The sequence below is a fragment of the Fonsecaea nubica genome (genome assembly GCF_001646965.1).
Source record: "Fonsecaea nubica strain CBS 269.64 chromosome Unknown Scaff42, whole genome shotgun sequence".
Lineage (NCBI taxonomy): Eukaryota > Fungi > Ascomycota > Eurotiomycetes > Chaetothyriales > Herpotrichiellaceae > Fonsecaea > Fonsecaea nubica.
In genome coordinates, this window is record NW_019173715.1 from 226,920 (window position 1) to 243,694 (window position 16,775).

General features: G+C 54.5%; 8 protein-coding genes across 8 annotated transcripts; 4 read left to right on the forward strand and 4 right to left on the reverse strand.

The window, feature by feature from the left end:
• Positions 1–372: 372 nt before the first annotated feature.
• On the reverse strand, positions 373–1,439 carry AYO20_06620 (hypothetical protein; the record flags this gene model as incomplete). Its single annotated transcript, XM_022644909.1, has 2 exons — positions 373–704; positions 785–1,439. 2 exons carry the CDS (start codon positions 1,437–1,439, stop codon positions 373–375), a joined length of 987 nt encoding a protein of 328 aa, XP_022499177.1.
• A 544-nt stretch (positions 1,440–1,983) lies between these two features.
• Positions 1,984–3,838, forward strand: AYO20_06621 (hypothetical protein; the record flags this gene model as incomplete). Its single annotated transcript, XM_022644910.1, has 3 exons — positions 1,984–2,051; positions 2,129–3,376; positions 3,475–3,838. 3 exons carry the CDS (start codon positions 1,984–1,986, stop codon positions 3,836–3,838), a joined length of 1,680 nt encoding a protein of 559 aa, XP_022499178.1.
• A 452-nt stretch (positions 3,839–4,290) lies between these two features.
• AYO20_06622 (hypothetical protein) lies at positions 4,291–5,529 on the reverse strand (the record flags this gene model as incomplete). The annotated part of the gene is made up of 1 exon (XM_022644911.1): positions 4,291–5,529. One exon carries the CDS (start codon positions 5,527–5,529, stop codon positions 4,291–4,293), a length of 1,239 nt encoding a protein of 412 aa, XP_022499179.1.
• A 1,009-nt stretch (positions 5,530–6,538) lies between these two features.
• On the forward strand, positions 6,539–8,216 carry AYO20_06623 (hypothetical protein; the record flags this gene model as incomplete). Its single annotated transcript, XM_022644912.1, has 5 exons — positions 6,539–6,671; positions 6,720–6,796; positions 6,939–7,383; positions 7,440–7,519; positions 7,644–8,216. 5 exons carry the CDS (start codon positions 6,539–6,541, stop codon positions 8,214–8,216), a joined length of 1,308 nt encoding a protein of 435 aa, XP_022499180.1.
• A 748-nt stretch (positions 8,217–8,964) lies between these two features.
• On the forward strand, positions 8,965–9,807 carry AYO20_06624 (hypothetical protein; the record flags this gene model as incomplete). The annotated part of the gene is made up of 1 exon (XM_022644913.1): positions 8,965–9,807. The coding sequence occupies one exon, from the start codon at positions 8,965–8,967 to the stop codon at positions 9,805–9,807; it is 843 nt and encodes a 280-aa protein (XP_022499181.1).
• A 717-nt stretch (positions 9,808–10,524) lies between these two features.
• On the reverse strand, positions 10,525–11,241 carry AYO20_06625 (aspartyl/glutamyl-tRNA(Asn/Gln) amidotransferase, C subunit; the record flags this gene model as incomplete). Its single annotated transcript, XM_022644914.1, has 1 exon — positions 10,525–11,241. The coding sequence occupies one exon, from the start codon at positions 11,239–11,241 to the stop codon at positions 10,525–10,527; it is 717 nt and encodes a 238-aa protein (XP_022499182.1).
• Positions 11,242–11,620: 379 nt separating this feature from the next.
• AYO20_06626 (hypothetical protein) lies at positions 11,621–12,554 on the forward strand (the record flags this gene model as incomplete). Its single annotated transcript, XM_022644915.1, has 2 exons — positions 11,621–11,777; positions 11,833–12,554. 2 exons carry the CDS (start codon positions 11,621–11,623, stop codon positions 12,552–12,554), a joined length of 879 nt encoding a protein of 292 aa, XP_022499183.1.
• Positions 12,555–13,597: 1,043 nt separating this feature from the next.
• Positions 13,598–16,070, reverse strand: AYO20_06627 (hypothetical protein; the record flags this gene model as incomplete). Its single annotated transcript, XM_022644916.1, has 2 exons — positions 13,598–14,569; positions 14,619–16,070. 2 exons carry the CDS (start codon positions 16,068–16,070, stop codon positions 13,598–13,600), a joined length of 2,424 nt encoding a protein of 807 aa, XP_022499184.1.
• Positions 16,071–16,775: the final 705 nt, after the last annotated feature.

Consider the following 16,775-nt stretch of genomic DNA (forward strand, 5'->3'; position numbering starts at 1 on the left):
ATAGATGCCGTCTTCTGGAGATGTCTTTTCTCGCATGGTGAGACACATGTAGCGGAATAACGTGTACGTGTTTTCCTGCGGTCTTACGAGGACGTTACATTATGGGTGTCGGTGTGTGTGAAAGAGTGCCTCTGCCTCTGGCGTCTGTGCCTCTATGATGTGTGTCCTTGTGCATCTTCATCCTCCTTTCTTGGTCTTGATCTTGAAGTTCAGATTCTCTTTTCCGCTTTAACGTTTGATTTTCAAGTTTGTTGCACGATAGTCCCACCTGCCTGTACTCCATGCCATGGTCCGAGCACCCATTCTGCCACTCGATCACTCGACCACTCACAGCACCAGCACAAACTTTGCCTTGCTCTGCTCTGCGCTGCTTTACTTCACAACAACACGCGTCGTCGAGAACTCGACCCCCGCCGCCTCCGGAGCCGAGAGGCCATGCGCGAACTGCACCGTCTTGTACTTCTTGGAGCCCCTACCCCTGCCTCTGCCTCTACAGAGCTTGAAACCACCCTGCGCCCACATAATCCCCAGCGCGGGGCCCGGGTGGCCGATACAGAGAACCGACACGGCCAGGGCCATCATGGCGCCGTCGAGGACCATGAATTTGACCTCGTCGTTGGCGAGGGCGCTGCTGAAGCCTTTGCTCAGTTCGGCGACGCGGAAGGAGCAGCGGATCAGGATCGCGAGGGTGGAGATGGCGATTGCTATGTGGGCGGGTCAGGTGGTCAGCCAGGAAGTCGGGCGGGTAGGCAGGATGAGTGGTCGTACGACGAGGGGAACATACCAGATAGAAAAAGCTTGAACTTCAGACTCCTCCGAAGCGCGGAGCTGTTGCGGTTGACCAGGCCCGGGCGTCGGTGGACGGACAACATGATCTGGAGACAAACACCGCAAAACGCAGTTGTCGACGCGACCTGGCTGGCAAGCCCCGCAATCAACAGGTCGACCCCGATCTGGTCCAGGCTAAGCGATATGTCCAGCGCGGTCAAGGCGCCTCCGGCAGCCTGAAGCACGAGGGAGAAGAAGTCGCACCCGACGAAAATCACCGTGATGGCGCGCGGGCTGAGCACGCTGAGTCGGGGCCCGTAGACGGCGATGATCCGCGCGAGGCAGATGTAGATGGCGCCGGAGAAGAGGGCCGGCCCGATGGTGAGGCCCACGAGGTAGATTATGAAGTAGTTGTTGTTGAAGTCGTCGTAGTGCAGTCGCACGCGGTACGCGTAGCCCAGGATCTCCAGGCCGATCCCGCCCAGCATGCCGAACATGAAGCCCCATGTGCGGTGCCACACGCCCAGAAAAACCTGTGCCAGGCACGCGAGGCTAAAGACCCCGAGGTAGAATGCATTCCCGGCCAGCGACGGGATGTACCTCAGCTGGCCGTAGTCGTCGACTGAGCAGGTGGCGTATGTGCAGGTGGCGGGATCGAAGGTCGAGTTCATGGTCGTTCACGAGGGTGTTAATACAAGACAATAGCACTTCAGAGAAGAGAAAGACGTGGACACAAGAGAGGAAAGAACAGACAACGACTCAAACCCATTGATGTGCATTACCTTTGCCGACAGCATTTTATATCTATTTTCCAGCAGGGAGTTTCCTCTGTAAAGGAGATTATAGTCTCCTGGTCCTCGTTGGTACAGGTCTGGCCCATGCTCAACGAATTCGCTGTGATGAGTGCTCCACCGGGTACTGCGCGCGGTTTGGTCGAAGGTCTTTCTCTTGTTCGCAGGGCTTAGACCAAAGATGGTTGGAGGGAGAAATTGTGGCTGCTGCAAAAAAATGGTGGTGCCTGGCAAGGCTCGGTCTTTGAGTTTCAACCATTCCCTTTTTGGCCACTATGTGGGATCCACTCTCCCCTGCTCTGGACTTGAACCGTCACCAGCGTCTGATTCTTAATGTAACCGCATCCGTGTACACTGCTAGAAAAATACATAGCATGGATTCTCTTCTCCTGCATTATTCCTCCTCGGTCTTTGACTTCTACCCATGTCGCCCGCTGCTCCAACCCCGGCAGCCCAGAAGCAGAGGACTCGTACCAACGTTCGACAGTCAAAGTATGGCTGCTTTACGTGCCGGTGAAAATTCCCAGTGTGTCGATCGAGCTTGGATATCGTCTAACCACTTCTTGCAGAGCCCGACGAATAAAATGCGACGAGGCCAAGCCACACTGCCTGCGCTGTCAGCGAGGCAAACGCACTTGCGGAGGATATCCCGACGGCGCTCCTCCGAGCAGCCAAACGAGCGCCGTGTTGCTCTCTGCCAAACCGGGAAAGGTCGAAGGCATCCATATCAGTAAACCCAAACAGCTGGGGTCAAACCCGGAACTTGACCGTCTGCGTCTTTTGGCCTGCACCGTGCTCTCGCAGGGACAGCCTGGCGCGAGGACAGAGGCAGAGACTGCATTCTGGGGTCACCTGGTGCCCCAGCTCGCACTGTCCATTCCGAGCGTCAGAGAGGCGGCCGCCGCGTTTGGAGCATCCTACGAGCAACAGATGCTGAAAAGAACCTGCGACGCCGCCAAATTCAAGGCGTTGAAACAAATCACGGCGGCGATGGCGAAAATTCGACAAGACGTCCTCGAGCTCCCCCATGGCCCTTTGCCCATCCTTGTTGCGTGCATCCTGCTCGCCTCGGCTGAAACAATCCAGTACCGACATACTGATGCCTTGCTTCATCTGCGTGGCGCCTACTCCGTCCTGAACTCCCGTGAATGGCTTGCTACGAGATCCTCCAACGGCAAAGCTCTGGCAGAGGACGACCTCTCGTATCTGTTTGGAAAGCTGGACCTGCAAGTCATCACGTATGCGCGGGGGAACTCTCCAGAGCTTCAATACCCTGTGGCGGCGGCTGGGTTGGACGACGCAGACCTGGCGGCGTTGACTCCACAAAAGGCAGACCGTGAGCTCTTCCGGACGTTGCACTCTTGTTACGCTTTTGCTACAGTGGCATCTGAATACAAATATCTCCCTCGCGCCGATGTTCGGGAGACGCTGGTGCCGGAGCAGAGCCGCCACATAGCCAGACTGAAAAGATGGCTTTCGTGTTATCGACAGTACTTACAGACAGATCCGGACATCTCGCCACTCAACTATCAGCATGGACTGGTACTTCAGGCGCACTGCCTCAGCGCACTTGTCTACGTCGCGAATATCCTCGACCCGTTGGAAATGGCATACGACAAGTACGCGCCACAATTCCAGCAAATCATCGAGTGTGTTGAAGAAGCCATGGGTGCGAGATCGACCGAAGCCGAGATGCCTACATATAACGCGGAGATGGGGTTGATCGAGCCTCTTTTCTTGACGGCCATCAAGTATCGAGATTCCGGGTGGCGGGCGAGAGCCATATCGTTACTGCGGAGATGCGGGAGAGAAGGGCCGTAAGTTTTCCTTTGCCTTGTTTTACAGAAGACGCCATCGCAGCTGGGGTTCACCTAGTGCTTTGGTTGTTGGATAGACGCTAACCGTTGTCGCATAGATGGTGCGGATATGTCGAAGCGACCGCCGCCGAATGCGTGGTGCGTGCGGAAGAGACGGCGGTGGCAGCCGCAGCCGCAGCAGCATGCCACGCAACAAGCCTCACACCCACAGCCTCGTGTGACAAGGGATCAGCAGCTTTGGCGAAACCCGCGTTCCTTCCTGAAGACATTCCCGAGCAGGCACGAATAGCCGGACACTCTCTGTTTGATATCGTCGAGGACGCCTCAGGCTCCCAATGGGCTGTCGTGGAAATGTCCCGGTGCCGCGACATGGAAGCGATGCTGTTTGATGGGCAACCACGGCCGAAAGTCACGAAACATTGGTACATGTGGAAGGAGACGTGTCGGCTTTGGCATTCATGATACAACACACAAGACGGGAAGGATTTCACTAACGGAACTCTTGCCAAGGGCAAACGAGAGGGGAGAGGCACGATGTGTTGAATTGAACTATTTAGCAGTGTAAACAATTCTACCACAGCAAATATCCAGTTGTACGTCCATGGCGCGCGCATCTACAGTTACATGGTCTCCGCAAGCAAGGGTGATAACGTGCCAGTGTCTACGAAGTGATTGATGTAGCAATGCTGAATGGTAGAAGTACTCTTATATCCTACAAGCATCTTCAGCAAGGCAGTCAGCCTTTTCTATTTACGAGTAACGAGTAGTACTACTACTTTCAATCTATCATCGAATCTCACTTTATCTAGTCTTGGATATAGTCCTTGAGAGGACAGGACATGCTCTTCTACCCCTCCCACCGCTACCTCCAGCCCTCCCTCTCCCTCTACGTCTGGCGGTAAGTAACGATCTCTTCACTTCTTCACCACCACCCCCTCGAACCAATCATAAATGACGTGATTAGCAAACCTCGCCGCGCCGAGATGACAATGCTGCTCCGCGGCGTCCTCCCTTGTGAACTCGACGTGCGTGGCCCGGTCGCCCAGCGCGTCGGCCACCATCTTCGCCTGGCCCTTGGCGAAGTGGTCCTCGACGGCGTCGCACACGAGCACGGGACACCGGATCTGGTCGACCACGTCGGCGATGGTGAAGCGTTTGAGGATCTCGAGGAGTTGCAGCGGCGAGCGGACGTTGAAGGCCCAGCGGCAGTGGGAGAGGGCCCAGCGTAGCGTCGTGGGTACGTTGGGGTCGCGCACCGTGGCCTGGATGGCTTGCATCGCTGCCGCGGCCGCTGCTGCGGGATCCGCGTTGGCGTCGGCGGCTGGAGCGAGTTTCTGGTGCGCCATCGCGCTGGCGATCGGGAAGATGGGCGTCCGCGCCATGTCGAACATGCCGTCGACGCAGAAGAGGGCCGCGAGGCGGGGTTCGAAGGCCGCGGCGCGGGCGCACAGGAGTCCACACAGAGAGTATCCCAGGAGGGCGACCTTGGCGGTGTCAACTCCCGGGAGGGTTTCGAGGTGGTCGAGGACCGGGCTGACGACCCGCTCCCACTCGAGGATGAAGCCCAGGCCCTGGGACCGCCGCGTGAAGACCTGGCCGGGCCCTTCGAAGCAGACGACGTTGTACCCCCTCTGCAGCGCGGCGATGCCGTGGACGTGGTACATTTCCTCCATGGACCCGTCGAGGCCGCTGCACATGATGACCGTGGGCCGTTTTTCGGCGGGATCAGCATCGGCGCGGAAAAAGATCGTCGGGATCTGGAACCCCCCGGCCGGCGAAGAAATCGTCTTCCGCACCCCCGGGATCGGGAGCAGGGACATGGCCCGGTCGAAACACTCCGTCTGCCTGTCCCACACGGCCAGGATGCGCGGGTCGTCCCAGTCCCCGTGGATGTACAGGTCCGCCATGCGGAAGTATGTCGCCGCGCGGAACAGGGCGTCACGCAGCGAGACCGGGTTGGTCATCCTGGTAGCCTGCGCGGCGATGCGTTCGGCGCGTTTGTGGAAGGCCGTGTAGAACGACTCGAAATCCCCCGGGGCGATCTGGTCGGCCGTGGCGAGCACTTCGCCCACGTCGGCGGCGCCATAGCTGGCCAGGCCGAGGGCGCGGAGGATTTGGTACTGGAACGTGGGATCGGCGCTGAGTTGGACCATCATGCCTTGCAAGGACTGACTGTACAGTAAATATATCGAGTCTGTAGCAGCGGCTTGCCAGAAGACCCCTACCTCTCGACACTTCCAACAAAGACGCCGAAGAGGATATTTCTCGAAAAGGCCGAGGTTGAGGGTGAGGGTGAGGCTGTGGCCTTGTCAACGTACAAGTATATACTATATACTATAGTTATACCTTCCTTTGCGAAAGTATCCATCGAGGAATCGCGGAGCTTTACTTGAACGGGTAATTCGCGCGAGATCCCTGTTTATACTTTGCCTTTGCGCTCTTGTGGCCCTGTCAAGCCTGCGCCAGTGCGTAATGGCATGCATGGAATAGCATGCGCGAATCACACCACTTTGACTTGGCCATGGTCGTTTCGTTCTCATATGAGGGGGTGGCTTTGCGAATCGGAAGACCAGCGATCGCCCAAAAAGTCAAAAATCGGAATCTTGTCCTGATGCGGACTTTGAGTTTCATAGTACAAGAACAAGTCCAAGTCCAAGTACAAAGCGATCATGTGAAAGGACGAGGATGTGTGGATTCGGAACCAACAGGAAATAAATGGATGGATGGATCGGTGGATGGGGGGGGATGGGGACTTTTGGCGGATCCACAGACAGATTCGGTATTCGGTCCACGACATATTCACGTATACCTCGTACAAGTACTTGCATGATATAAAGGTACTGTAGATTGTTGAAGCAGCTTCGTTTATATACTGCGACTGATCAGACTGACGGAACCAGACCAACCCGGAACTGGGATAGTCGTGCAAGAAATTCCACGTGTATGAACCAGGGCGATGAATTGGCTACACTTGGCATGGATTCAAGCTACACGCCTACAAACCTCGCTTGTCGATTGACATCCTACTCGTGTATTCCGTAGTTAAGTTATATTGATATTGCTGCCAGCCTGAACTATGCTTCATATGTATATGTGTATATTGACACCAAGAATCATTCATCAGGTCTATGAAACCAGGGGGAACGAACTGCGCGGCGCAGTATGTTGAACCCGCTGATCCTCGCGGCGGCCATCGCAGTCACATTCCCAACCAGGCTGGCGCTGGTAGTTGCAGGCCACTATATCCTCCCCGTCGACAACCTCCCGGCCATCAAGATGTTCTTGTCCGGATACTGTATGTCTAGACGATGACTGCATCGGATAAGAGCCTGACGCATCCTAGCGGTTTATTCCCAGACCATGAGATTCAGTATTCCCTTTCCGGATAGTCCGTGGGGCGCGAACAGCTCGGAGTACTTGGTACGTAAGCGATCGCACAGTGGTCCTGTTGATTGATGTCCATATATCCATCCATCTGTACATGGGACAAGACACGAGACCCGACAAGAGTAGATGGTGGTGCGGGACATTGACACTAACACTCCTCTCTATCTCTGTCTAGCAACTCGAGCTCGGAGTCGGGACATGCGAAACCTGCTTCGACGTCGTCTTTGAAGGCCCAGGACAAAACCCAGAGCCTCGTCCCAAACACTGGTACCACCCCTATACACAGGACTCTTCGGGCGCCATCCACGTGGCCGAGATCACCATCAGCGGCGAATTCCCCGAAGACGATGACACCACGAGGACTGAGCCCCCTAATACAGGGAATCTCCACTTTTCCATCACGTCTGTGGACTCCCGGCCCGTGGACACGCCTCTTGTATTCTCGGTGATCTGGAACCTCGATAAACCGTCGCAGAGACTTGGGGGACTGGTGTACAAGCCAGCCCGGCAGGTCATCGAGTTTGCCGAGCATGACGAGTTTCCAGGTGATCCGCGAGTGCCGCCGCTCATGCCGAACGGGACTTGCGAGCCGGTGAGGGCTGTAAAGCTGATTGGGCAAGGTATGTCCGTCCGGATATTCAAAAGGGGAACCACAGGGCTAATCTTGCGGCAACAGACCAAAAGACCCAGCATGTCAACTTCGCAGTGACCTGTGAAGGCTGCTTCCCGTTCACTGTCAACACTCCTAATTCACTCGTATGTTGCCATCTCATCCCTGACTGATTGAATGTCCCAGTTGGAGGTCAAGTATAGCCTGGCCGCCTCTGCATGTTCCTCCAGAATCTCAGGGCAACAGACTGGCGACTGACGACAACCACAGATCTTCTCACTCCAACCCCAACCGCAAACCCAACGCGACCACTTCACCTTTATCATCAACGGCAAAACGCAGTCACTCTCAGACCAGGGCTGGGGCATCGTCTACGAAGGGGGCTCGAGAATGCAGGTCCAAGCACCCGACGAATTCGACGTGATGCACACCCTCGTCATGCTCCTGAGGGCCCGCCACGTGGTGGTCGAGGGAGAATACAGCGAGCTCGGATCCATCGACGCCGTCGAGACGTTCCGCGTCGACTTCTTCATTACCTTGATCGACGGACACCCGCCAGTCGAGCAGATCAGTTTCGCCGCCGAATGGGACGTGCTGCATAAAGTTGACAAGCACATCCCGCGGTGGGAGAGCTTGGTCATGGGGCCGATGCCGATCTGGTTCCCTCGCCCGAAAGGCCCGCTGATCGATGACGATACCGACGGGCCTCGACGTCCGTTGGGATCGGGGCCCCGAGTTCCTAGTCAAAATGGCCCGAACAGTTTGACGTTCGATGCATTTTTGATGTTTGTGGGCTTTGTAGCAGGTATAGCGATTCCGAGACGCCCGAGACGGCGTGGGTAGCTAGGAGTATAGATTTGTGGTGAGGACCGTTCGTCTTTCCTTTCTGAAGGCACTGTCACCGGGAACCTGTCTCAAGTCAAGCAAGGCAGGATTCTTCGTCGTGGATAGATACCGAATTGTGCGATGGCGGCGTGAGCGGCGCAGGCGTTGCATGAAATTCAAGTCCCTCATGCGCAGAAAGCTGTAGACGATATGAGGACAGGGAGCATGGCGTTCAAACTCATCGAAGATACGGTTCTCATGCTCAAAACGCGGATTGTCCTTGTCTATCGCGCATTTCAGGACGATGTCGTCGGATACTTCAAAGACGTGGGTAGGTACTTGTTCCGAAATTGGCCAAGTACTGTACAACGTAAAAGTCTGAGATTGGCCACGTGATACAATAACAGTCCACGGCGAGATACCACGTGATGGACTATTCGTATGTATATACATACTGGTACTCGCGGAATGGTACTTTGTATCCTGGAGTGCCAGAGTGCCTGGGTGCCTGGAAGAATGCCTGGCGCCCTCGCATCGCAGTGCTGCAGTAAGCGGCTCCAAATTACGATCGCTCCCTCATCCCTGCCCCCCGCACTCAAAAAAACACGAAACACGAAAGAACGTTGCATCCGGGGAAAAAAAAGGAAAAAGTTTCAGCGAGTACAAGATATGATTCATCCAATACCTTATAAACCTTCTCCTCGAGTCTTCTTTCGATTCTCTGCGTATAAGGTAAAACAAAAGTGCACTTCAAAGTCTCCCAAACATGGCTGAATTACACATCTCGTCTACCCTCCCGCTCAAATCGGGCCATAACATCCCGATCCTGGGATTCGGCACCTGCGCCAGCGCAACCTGTACCCAGTCTGCCCTGGTGGCCCTCAACAACTCGTACCGGCACCTCGACACGGCCCAGATCTACAAGAACGAGGCCGAGACGGGCGCCGCCATCGCACAGAGCCAGATCGATCCTTCCGAGCTGTTCGTGTGCTCCAAGCTCTGGGAGGACATGTACTCCCGTGAAGGCGCACTCGCGGGCGTCGAGGCCTCGCTGAAGAAACTCGGCCTCAAGTCCATCGACCTGTATCTGCTGCATACCCCTCGACCAGGACCCCTGGCGAGGAAGGAAGCATGGCTGGGGCTCCAGGACGCGGTAGAGAAAGGCCTAGTCAAGAGCATCGGTGTCTCCAACTGGGCGCCGAAGCACATCGAACAGCTCATGACCGAGCAAGGCGTCTATATCGAACCGGTCTGCAATCAGATCGAACTGCACCCCTGGAACCAACAGCGGCAGCTTGTGTCGTACTGCAAGGCCAAGGGCATCGTGGTGGTGGCGTATTCGCCTCTCACACGGGGACGCCGGCTGAACGACGCGACCATCGTCTCACTCGCCGAGAAGTACGGCAGGTCCCCTGCGCAGATCGTCCTGCGGTGGGGACTGCAGAAAGGCTTGGTCGTCATCCCCAAGAGCGATCGGGAACATCGAATCATCGAGAACAAAGGGATTTTCGGCTGGGAGATTTCCAAAGAGGATGTCGAAGTAATTGACGGGCTCGATGAGGGACAGAAGGCGAATCTAGGAGAGTGGGATCCATATGCCTGGGATTGATTTGCCGACAGACTGTCCAATCCAGACCGTTGTAGCGATTCCGCCTCCAGTCTGTTTTGTCTCGCAAGGAGTTGTCAATCGCCCACCTCAGCATATCATCGTCCTGAGTCGCGGCCCTGTAATATTTGCTATACTTCTCGTCCAAGCGCCTGACTAACAGTGCAGATCGCTCAGTTTGGGAATCTTGGATGAACCTCTTGTGGCACTTCCGTCTTCGAACATGTAAGAATTCGCTGGCGGTGCCCCTGAATCAAGTGATTGAGTCTGGTGATGGCCCTCGGAGCATTGTGCATTTTGCAGGCGGAGACGGCGACTGCGAAGGTCGAGAGAGTTTCGTCCGTGGCGACGAATCTTCTGCCTGCTCGTCTCTCGTTCTGTAGCTCAGCAACGGTACCCGGTCATGACATACAAAGGCCGGCCTAGGTCCAATGGGACTTTGCTTCAACCCTTGCTCGACTGCCTGCAGGAAACACACAGCCTCTGGAATCCAAGGCACCACGACGCCGGCTTGCGGTTTGAGCCAAAGCTAAGTCCACAAGCTGAGTGTTTGCCTTGGGTGTCTGCTCCCGCCTAGTATTGCAGCATTGCCGTTCCTCGGATATATGGCGTGGCCAAGGAAAGATGCTCTGACTTTTGGACAAGAAGCGATTGCTGCTATTACTCCCCAGTTAATTCACCCTTGATATTCTTCGCACTCTCCTTCTTCGTCCCGTCGTGCTACTTTTCGGGGGCCTGCCTTTTGACGTAAAAGAACCGCCCCATCTTTCTACTCTCTGCGCCCTCTCCGAGTGCCCAGGGATCCTCAACCTTACTCCACGGCAACGGGTCCTCCTCCCACGGTTGACTGTCCGTCGTGAAACTTGTGACCTGATACGTATCTCTCCTTCTCCTGATCGTGCCGTTCTTGCCCTTCTTCTCCTCGAGCGCGAGAAACTCAGCTAGGGTCGATCGGGTAATAGTGCGTTCTTGCCTGTGTTCAGAGGTTTCGTCGCGGATGGCCACAAGAGGTTCGATCCCTGTTGTGTCGACCTTTTGGATTTCCTTGACGAAGTGGACTTGATCGCGCAGGTCCTGGAGCATTTGACCTTCTTCGGCCTTGGACTTGGGAAGAGGTAGTGCGGAGAGGCGGAGGAGGTGGTGGAGTTTGTCACGCGTTATCTCTTTCGAGCCCGCTGGAGACTCATCTTTCAACGGTGTCTGTGCTTCCGATGAAGTCCCGTCTGTCGTGGTAGCAGAGTCTGTCTTTCTAAGTCGCCGCGACGATGTGGGCAATAGCTGAGACACAGACCACGTAGGCTTCTCGAGAAGTGATTCAATTTCTGGGGAGATGTCGATTTTCTTGACGAGCCTCAATTCCTTTTCGCGAGCTGGGCTGGTAATAGGTCCGGACAAAGCGGTGCGGATGTTGAACGCTTGTCGCGGAATTCTAGGCATCTCGAAAGGGAGAGGCAGATCGTCCAGAGTTTCCTCTATGCCATGGATGTGGTTGTTCTCTGCTAGCTGCTGAAAGTAAACATTGACGGCGCAGTTGCAAAGACCTTGAGAGACGGTTAAAGCGGCATGGTGACGTCTTCTACAGGCCAAGTTCCTCGACCGCTTTGGCGGGGCTTCGTCGTGTTTGGACAGTTGGACGCAACACCATTTATCAACTGGGTATTGTTCCAGAAGCCACCTATATTTGCAGTTATTGATCTCGAAGACTGTGCCTCCTATCACCTGCGTACTGTCCAGGACAACCGCAGAGTCCTGAGTAACCCTACACCTCGCACATAACTTCCCTCCTTTGTGACCGTCCTTCGATCCGACTTCACCCATGGCTCAAGATCCCCGAGTATTACTGCAGAAGGCCGACAAGGCCGCCCAGGGTGCCGGCGGAGGATTCAGTCTATTTGGCGGGCGAGGAGAAAAATGGGAGAACGCTGCGGATCTCTATACACAAGCCGCAAATGCCTTCCGGGTACAGAAGCAGAGTAAGCAAGGCAGCGAAGACATTCCCTTCGTCCTCTTCTAATGTCCTCTGTACAGATCTGGAAGCCGGCAAGGCCTTCGAGAAGGCTGCCTCAATCCAACAATCCAAACTCAATGAGCCCGATGATATGGCCAACACCCTCACCGAAGCCTTCAAGGTCTATCGAAAGGAGTCTCCTCAAGACGCCGCCCGCGTCCTCTCCACCGCCATACAACATTACACCGCAAAGGGTAACTTCCGCCGCGCGGCCACACATCAACAAAACCTTGCCGAAGTGTATGAGACGGAAATCGGGGATCAGAAAAAAGCCCTGGAGGCGTATGACACTGCTGCGCAATGGTACGAGAGCGACAACGCCGAGGCATTGGCGAATAAATTGTATTTGAAAGTGGCGGACCTGGCGGCACTGGAAGGCGACTACCAGAACGCAATCGGCAAACTCGAAGCCGTGGCCAAGTCGAGTCTGAACAACAACCTGATGCGCTGGAGCGTCAAGGACTACTTTCTCAAAGCCGGCATATGCTATCTCGCCGCGGGTGATCAGGTGGCCACCAAGAGAGCGTTGGAGCACTATCGCGAGTTGGACGGCAGCTTTGCAAGCACGAGGGAGAACATGCTCCTGACGGACCTGGTGGGGTGCGTTGAGGAAGGGGACCAAGAAGGGTTTTCCGACAAGCTGTTCCAGTTCGATTCACTCAGCAAGCTGGATAAGTGGAAGACGACGCTGCTTTTGAGAGTCAAGAATGCGATTGAGAAGGAAGAGGAAGATTTCTCATAGATGTTGCACGCAACCAAGGGGGAGGGAAGGAGAGAGGCGCGGAGGTATAGGCCATACGAATTTCAAGGAGCCGGCGTCAATGGCGTTTTCTTCGTGGAAGAATAAGACTCGATCTAGCTGTGTATCGGCTCGCTCCTGTTTCATCTGGAGACTCATCGTCCCATTGATATACCTCACTCTAGGTATCCTCTCCTGTGTCTCTCTCTCTCTGTGTGTGTGTTATATACGAGAGACTACCCACACCGGTACACCGACATCACACTGCACTATCCTATCCTTCCTACGGCCATGACTATCAATGAAGCCCGTCAGATAGATAGTTGGATGAGATGTGCCAGCTATATACACACACGTGCAGACGAGGATGCCAGTCCAAGTTGGCCCTTTGGACTTCTACTCTCCGTATCCAGACATCCTCTATAGATGAACCCGCCAAGTCCTCGGTATTCGTACATACGTACGCACGAGTACTTCTTGCCCAAAACGCATGTTCGTCTTGCTTGTGCATGTGACTGATCTCTTGACGGAGTGGAATAGGTAATAGACGAGAGGCAGACAAATGTCCTGTACTGTATCTATCTATCCATCTATATATCTATCGATGATATTGATAAATCCAGGTCATGGCATGACATGCACTTACTTCATGTTCCCTTTTTATCAGGTTCCAGATTCTAGGTTCCATCACATCAAATATATCAAATATCAAATATCAAGTACCAAGTATCAAGTATCAAGTATCATGTATCAAGACACCAGTTGCCATGCGAGCATGCCATGCATAATGTATCGTGTATCGTGAGACACGTCTTTTTTAGTCTTGGCCTCTTTATACAGAGAGACAGAGATATCCCAATCTCGTCCGCCAAACAAATGCGCAGTCCAGTCCAGTCCAGCCCAGCAACTGGTGATGGGATCCTCTTCGCAGGTAGATTTGCGGATAAAAACACAAACGCTGGTCCTCTAAAAATGCACATATAGTCAAATCCCTTGTGTACACTGTCGCTCTTCCGTCATGGGTAGCTGCTGCGTGACTTTCCGTTTTAACACCAGGTGAAGAAGGGTTTCTTGCTCTTCACGGTTTCAAGCCTCTCCACAATTACTTTCCGTCGGTGTGTCGAGTCCATATCACTTGCTGCGGCATATCCTAGATCTCCCTCATCGACATCATCGCCCTCATAAACGATGCTCGGGATGGTTTTGGCTTTGTGTCCCCCGTGGCCACTCCTTGTTGACATCGACCGTTGCCTTCGCGTGGAGCTGTTTTTCGAGGAGACGGTATTGCTGGCTGAAGCACCATCGCCGATACGACGGGGGAATTCGAAGCTGAAGCGCGTCTTGCCCTTTGCAGAAGGACGAGTGGGAAGTGTGTGAGCGTTTGGATGATGACCGAGACTGCTGCGAGCTTCTCGAGCAAATTCCAGAGTATCAAAACCAGGAGTAGTACCACCAAATCCGCCATCGTCGCCGGGACCAGGCAAATAGCCAAGATCTGCCGCGCTGTCCTCACGGGTGAGGTCGAAGCGGTTTGGATTGGGTAACTCGTTTGTTGGAGAGCCGAGGAGATCGTATTGTGGTGCTGGATGTCTGCCAGGCGGGGCAGAAGCGTAAGATGCCCCGATGTCCATCTCTTCTTGTTGCTGGTACTGGCGTGCTGCGCGGCGGTTCATCTCGGTAGACGGCACACGCATTGGTATTGCCACAGGAACATCTACCAGATCGTCCCAGACACATACTCTGGCTCGCCTGGTGAGCTCCAGAGGACCGTGATCCTCCTGCTTCAAGGTCTCCACGACGTTCCAGGCTTGGCCCTTCATCACCGCAATTTGACGGGCAAACATGCTTTCCTTGAAATCGGCATCCAGTGAAAAGACCCTCCGTAGGGCGAGTTGGGTTTCGCTCCACCATGCGGTTGATGTCAGGAGAGGGAGGAAATGTTCACGAGTTCTCTTTGAAAATGGTTGTCCGATCAAAGAGACAGGCAAGAACAGCCAACCGAATGGAAAACTTCGCCACTGGAACATGGATTAGCATCAGCCATGGGCGAGTCATGGATATACATACAGCATCTGGATGTTTCCAGGGCCATGACAGACTATTGTCAATGGCCCCGATGGTGATGGAACACTGCATCTCCTGGGCATTCGAAGGGGTTCCTGATCGACTCTCCATCGCCTCATACCGTTTGTATGGCCTTGAAGTGTTCGACTCCGGTCGCTGCGGATTGATGTTGGGGCTTACTGATGCCGGTCGCTGGTGAGCATCCCCGTTCTCTGGGGTGCCGTTCTGTTTGGGCGGTTCGGCCACGATCGAGACTTGTTCCTTTTTCCAGTCGATTTTGATCATCCAGTTGTCGAGGCCTCTGTCAGTGTTACGCATGATGTAATCAAGAATGACCAACTTCTCCAGTTCCTCCCGGAACGCCTGCCGTATGGTAGGCGTCCAATGAAACTTGGGCGCCTCCTCTGATGGCGGAGGGGAGACTACTCGAGGGGCTTCTTCGTCATCGTCCTCGTCGTCAGAGCCTCGGCTACCGGGAAGACAATGGCTCAAAGGCCTTCTCTTTCGTGTGTGTTCCATATCAGCTCGGAATTCAGTAGCTTGGTCCGGCCAGGGGTTCTCGCGCAGGAAAAGATTGGCATCTCTGAATCCTTTCAAGAAGACCTGAAAACTACCAGGCTTTTCTGGTAGACTTTTCTTCCCACCCCAGGTGCTTCTCCTTTCCCAGAAGTCGTAATAGAAGACCTTGGAGGATAGCCAGACGACATCGGTGTAGGGAACAATATACGTCCTCAACTGGGAATCCAAAACATATGCCGCAGCCTCGGACACATAGGACAGATTGGGGATCAGGCACGCGCGGCCGAACGCAAAAGGCAGGAGATTTCTGTGAAGCCATTTTGTCCACTTGGGGTTCCTCGAGGCATACGGCTCTTCATCCTTGGGTTTGAAGACGCCAACAACTTTGCCTTCACTGTTGCGGGCGAAATAGCTGCCTGAGCTACCTTGCGAAATCATTTTGGGATGTGTCCCAACCTCGATCGCGACTCTGACGCTTTCCACAATATCCTCGAATTGTTGTTTGGTCATTCTTTGGGTTTCGGCAGCGGTATAAGCAGCCAGATCGGCGGCGGTGTAAGGGTGTACGCCGGGGGGAGCCTGGAAGACAGAATGGTGTATCTCTAGTTGTTCCTCCTCCTGAGTCTTGCCCTTGACGGAGCTGATTTTGAATTTGGATGCGATCTCTTCTGCCCATCTCTCCAGCCGTGCGTTGATGGCTTTAATATCCACGCCCGAGGAGTTGCTTCGTACTCGCCTCATGGAACGTCTGCGGTGATCGTGGTGAGCGCCGGAGCGCATCGACTCTCGCGGACCCGGTTGAATCGAGGCATACCGGGTTGTGAGGGGTGAGGATGAGTATATCTCGTCTCCCGAATCTTCGTCTCCCAACGGGCCGTCATCCTCATCGGCCTGCGCCAGGCGAGCGTAGCCAGAGGTCGGTCGCTGTCGAGGCATTATTTGTTGTCACCTCCCAGCAGAAGAGAGAGAAGAGGACAAGGTGTGGATGGTACGACGAAGACTCTCACATGCTGACGGCTGCGATGCTATGGGCAAAGTGTTATCGGTACCACAAGCACTCGAGCAGTCGGCATAGAATGATTTTTCGAGCCACGTTCCTCGAAACTTGGTTTGAAAGGGCCAGAAACGCGGAGGTGGTGAGCCGGATTTGTTTAACGAACAAAGTGCTTAGGTAGGCTTGGTGGGATAGGGTGCGATGACTGCGCCAATCATTTTGTGCAGCCTTTGCATTATTATTTTACTTGTACTCGGTACAGAGGTCCTCAGAGGAATCATTGGGCACTCGACCGCAACGACTAGGTACTCGGATGCCTAATCTTCCCTGTGACGGCACTCTATCTTCTGCTTCCCTGTCGGAGGGGAAGGGCAACATTGTGCAGCTAAGTAATAACAGGCAATCCATTGTCCAGATCGCAACCCATGACAGCCACTAATCCCCGGTTCTAATGTCCCCTTTGCAACTACCGTGAAGTCCTGATCGACGGCGACAATGCATACCACCGGACGTTAGACGCAGACCTATACCTCGTCGGCCCCTCGTCTTACAATACAGACTGCTAATGTCCGTGGGATCGTCCCAGATAACATAGCTAGATCTCCGGATATCGATTTTCTTTCTCTTAAAGCTCCGCGATCCTCCCT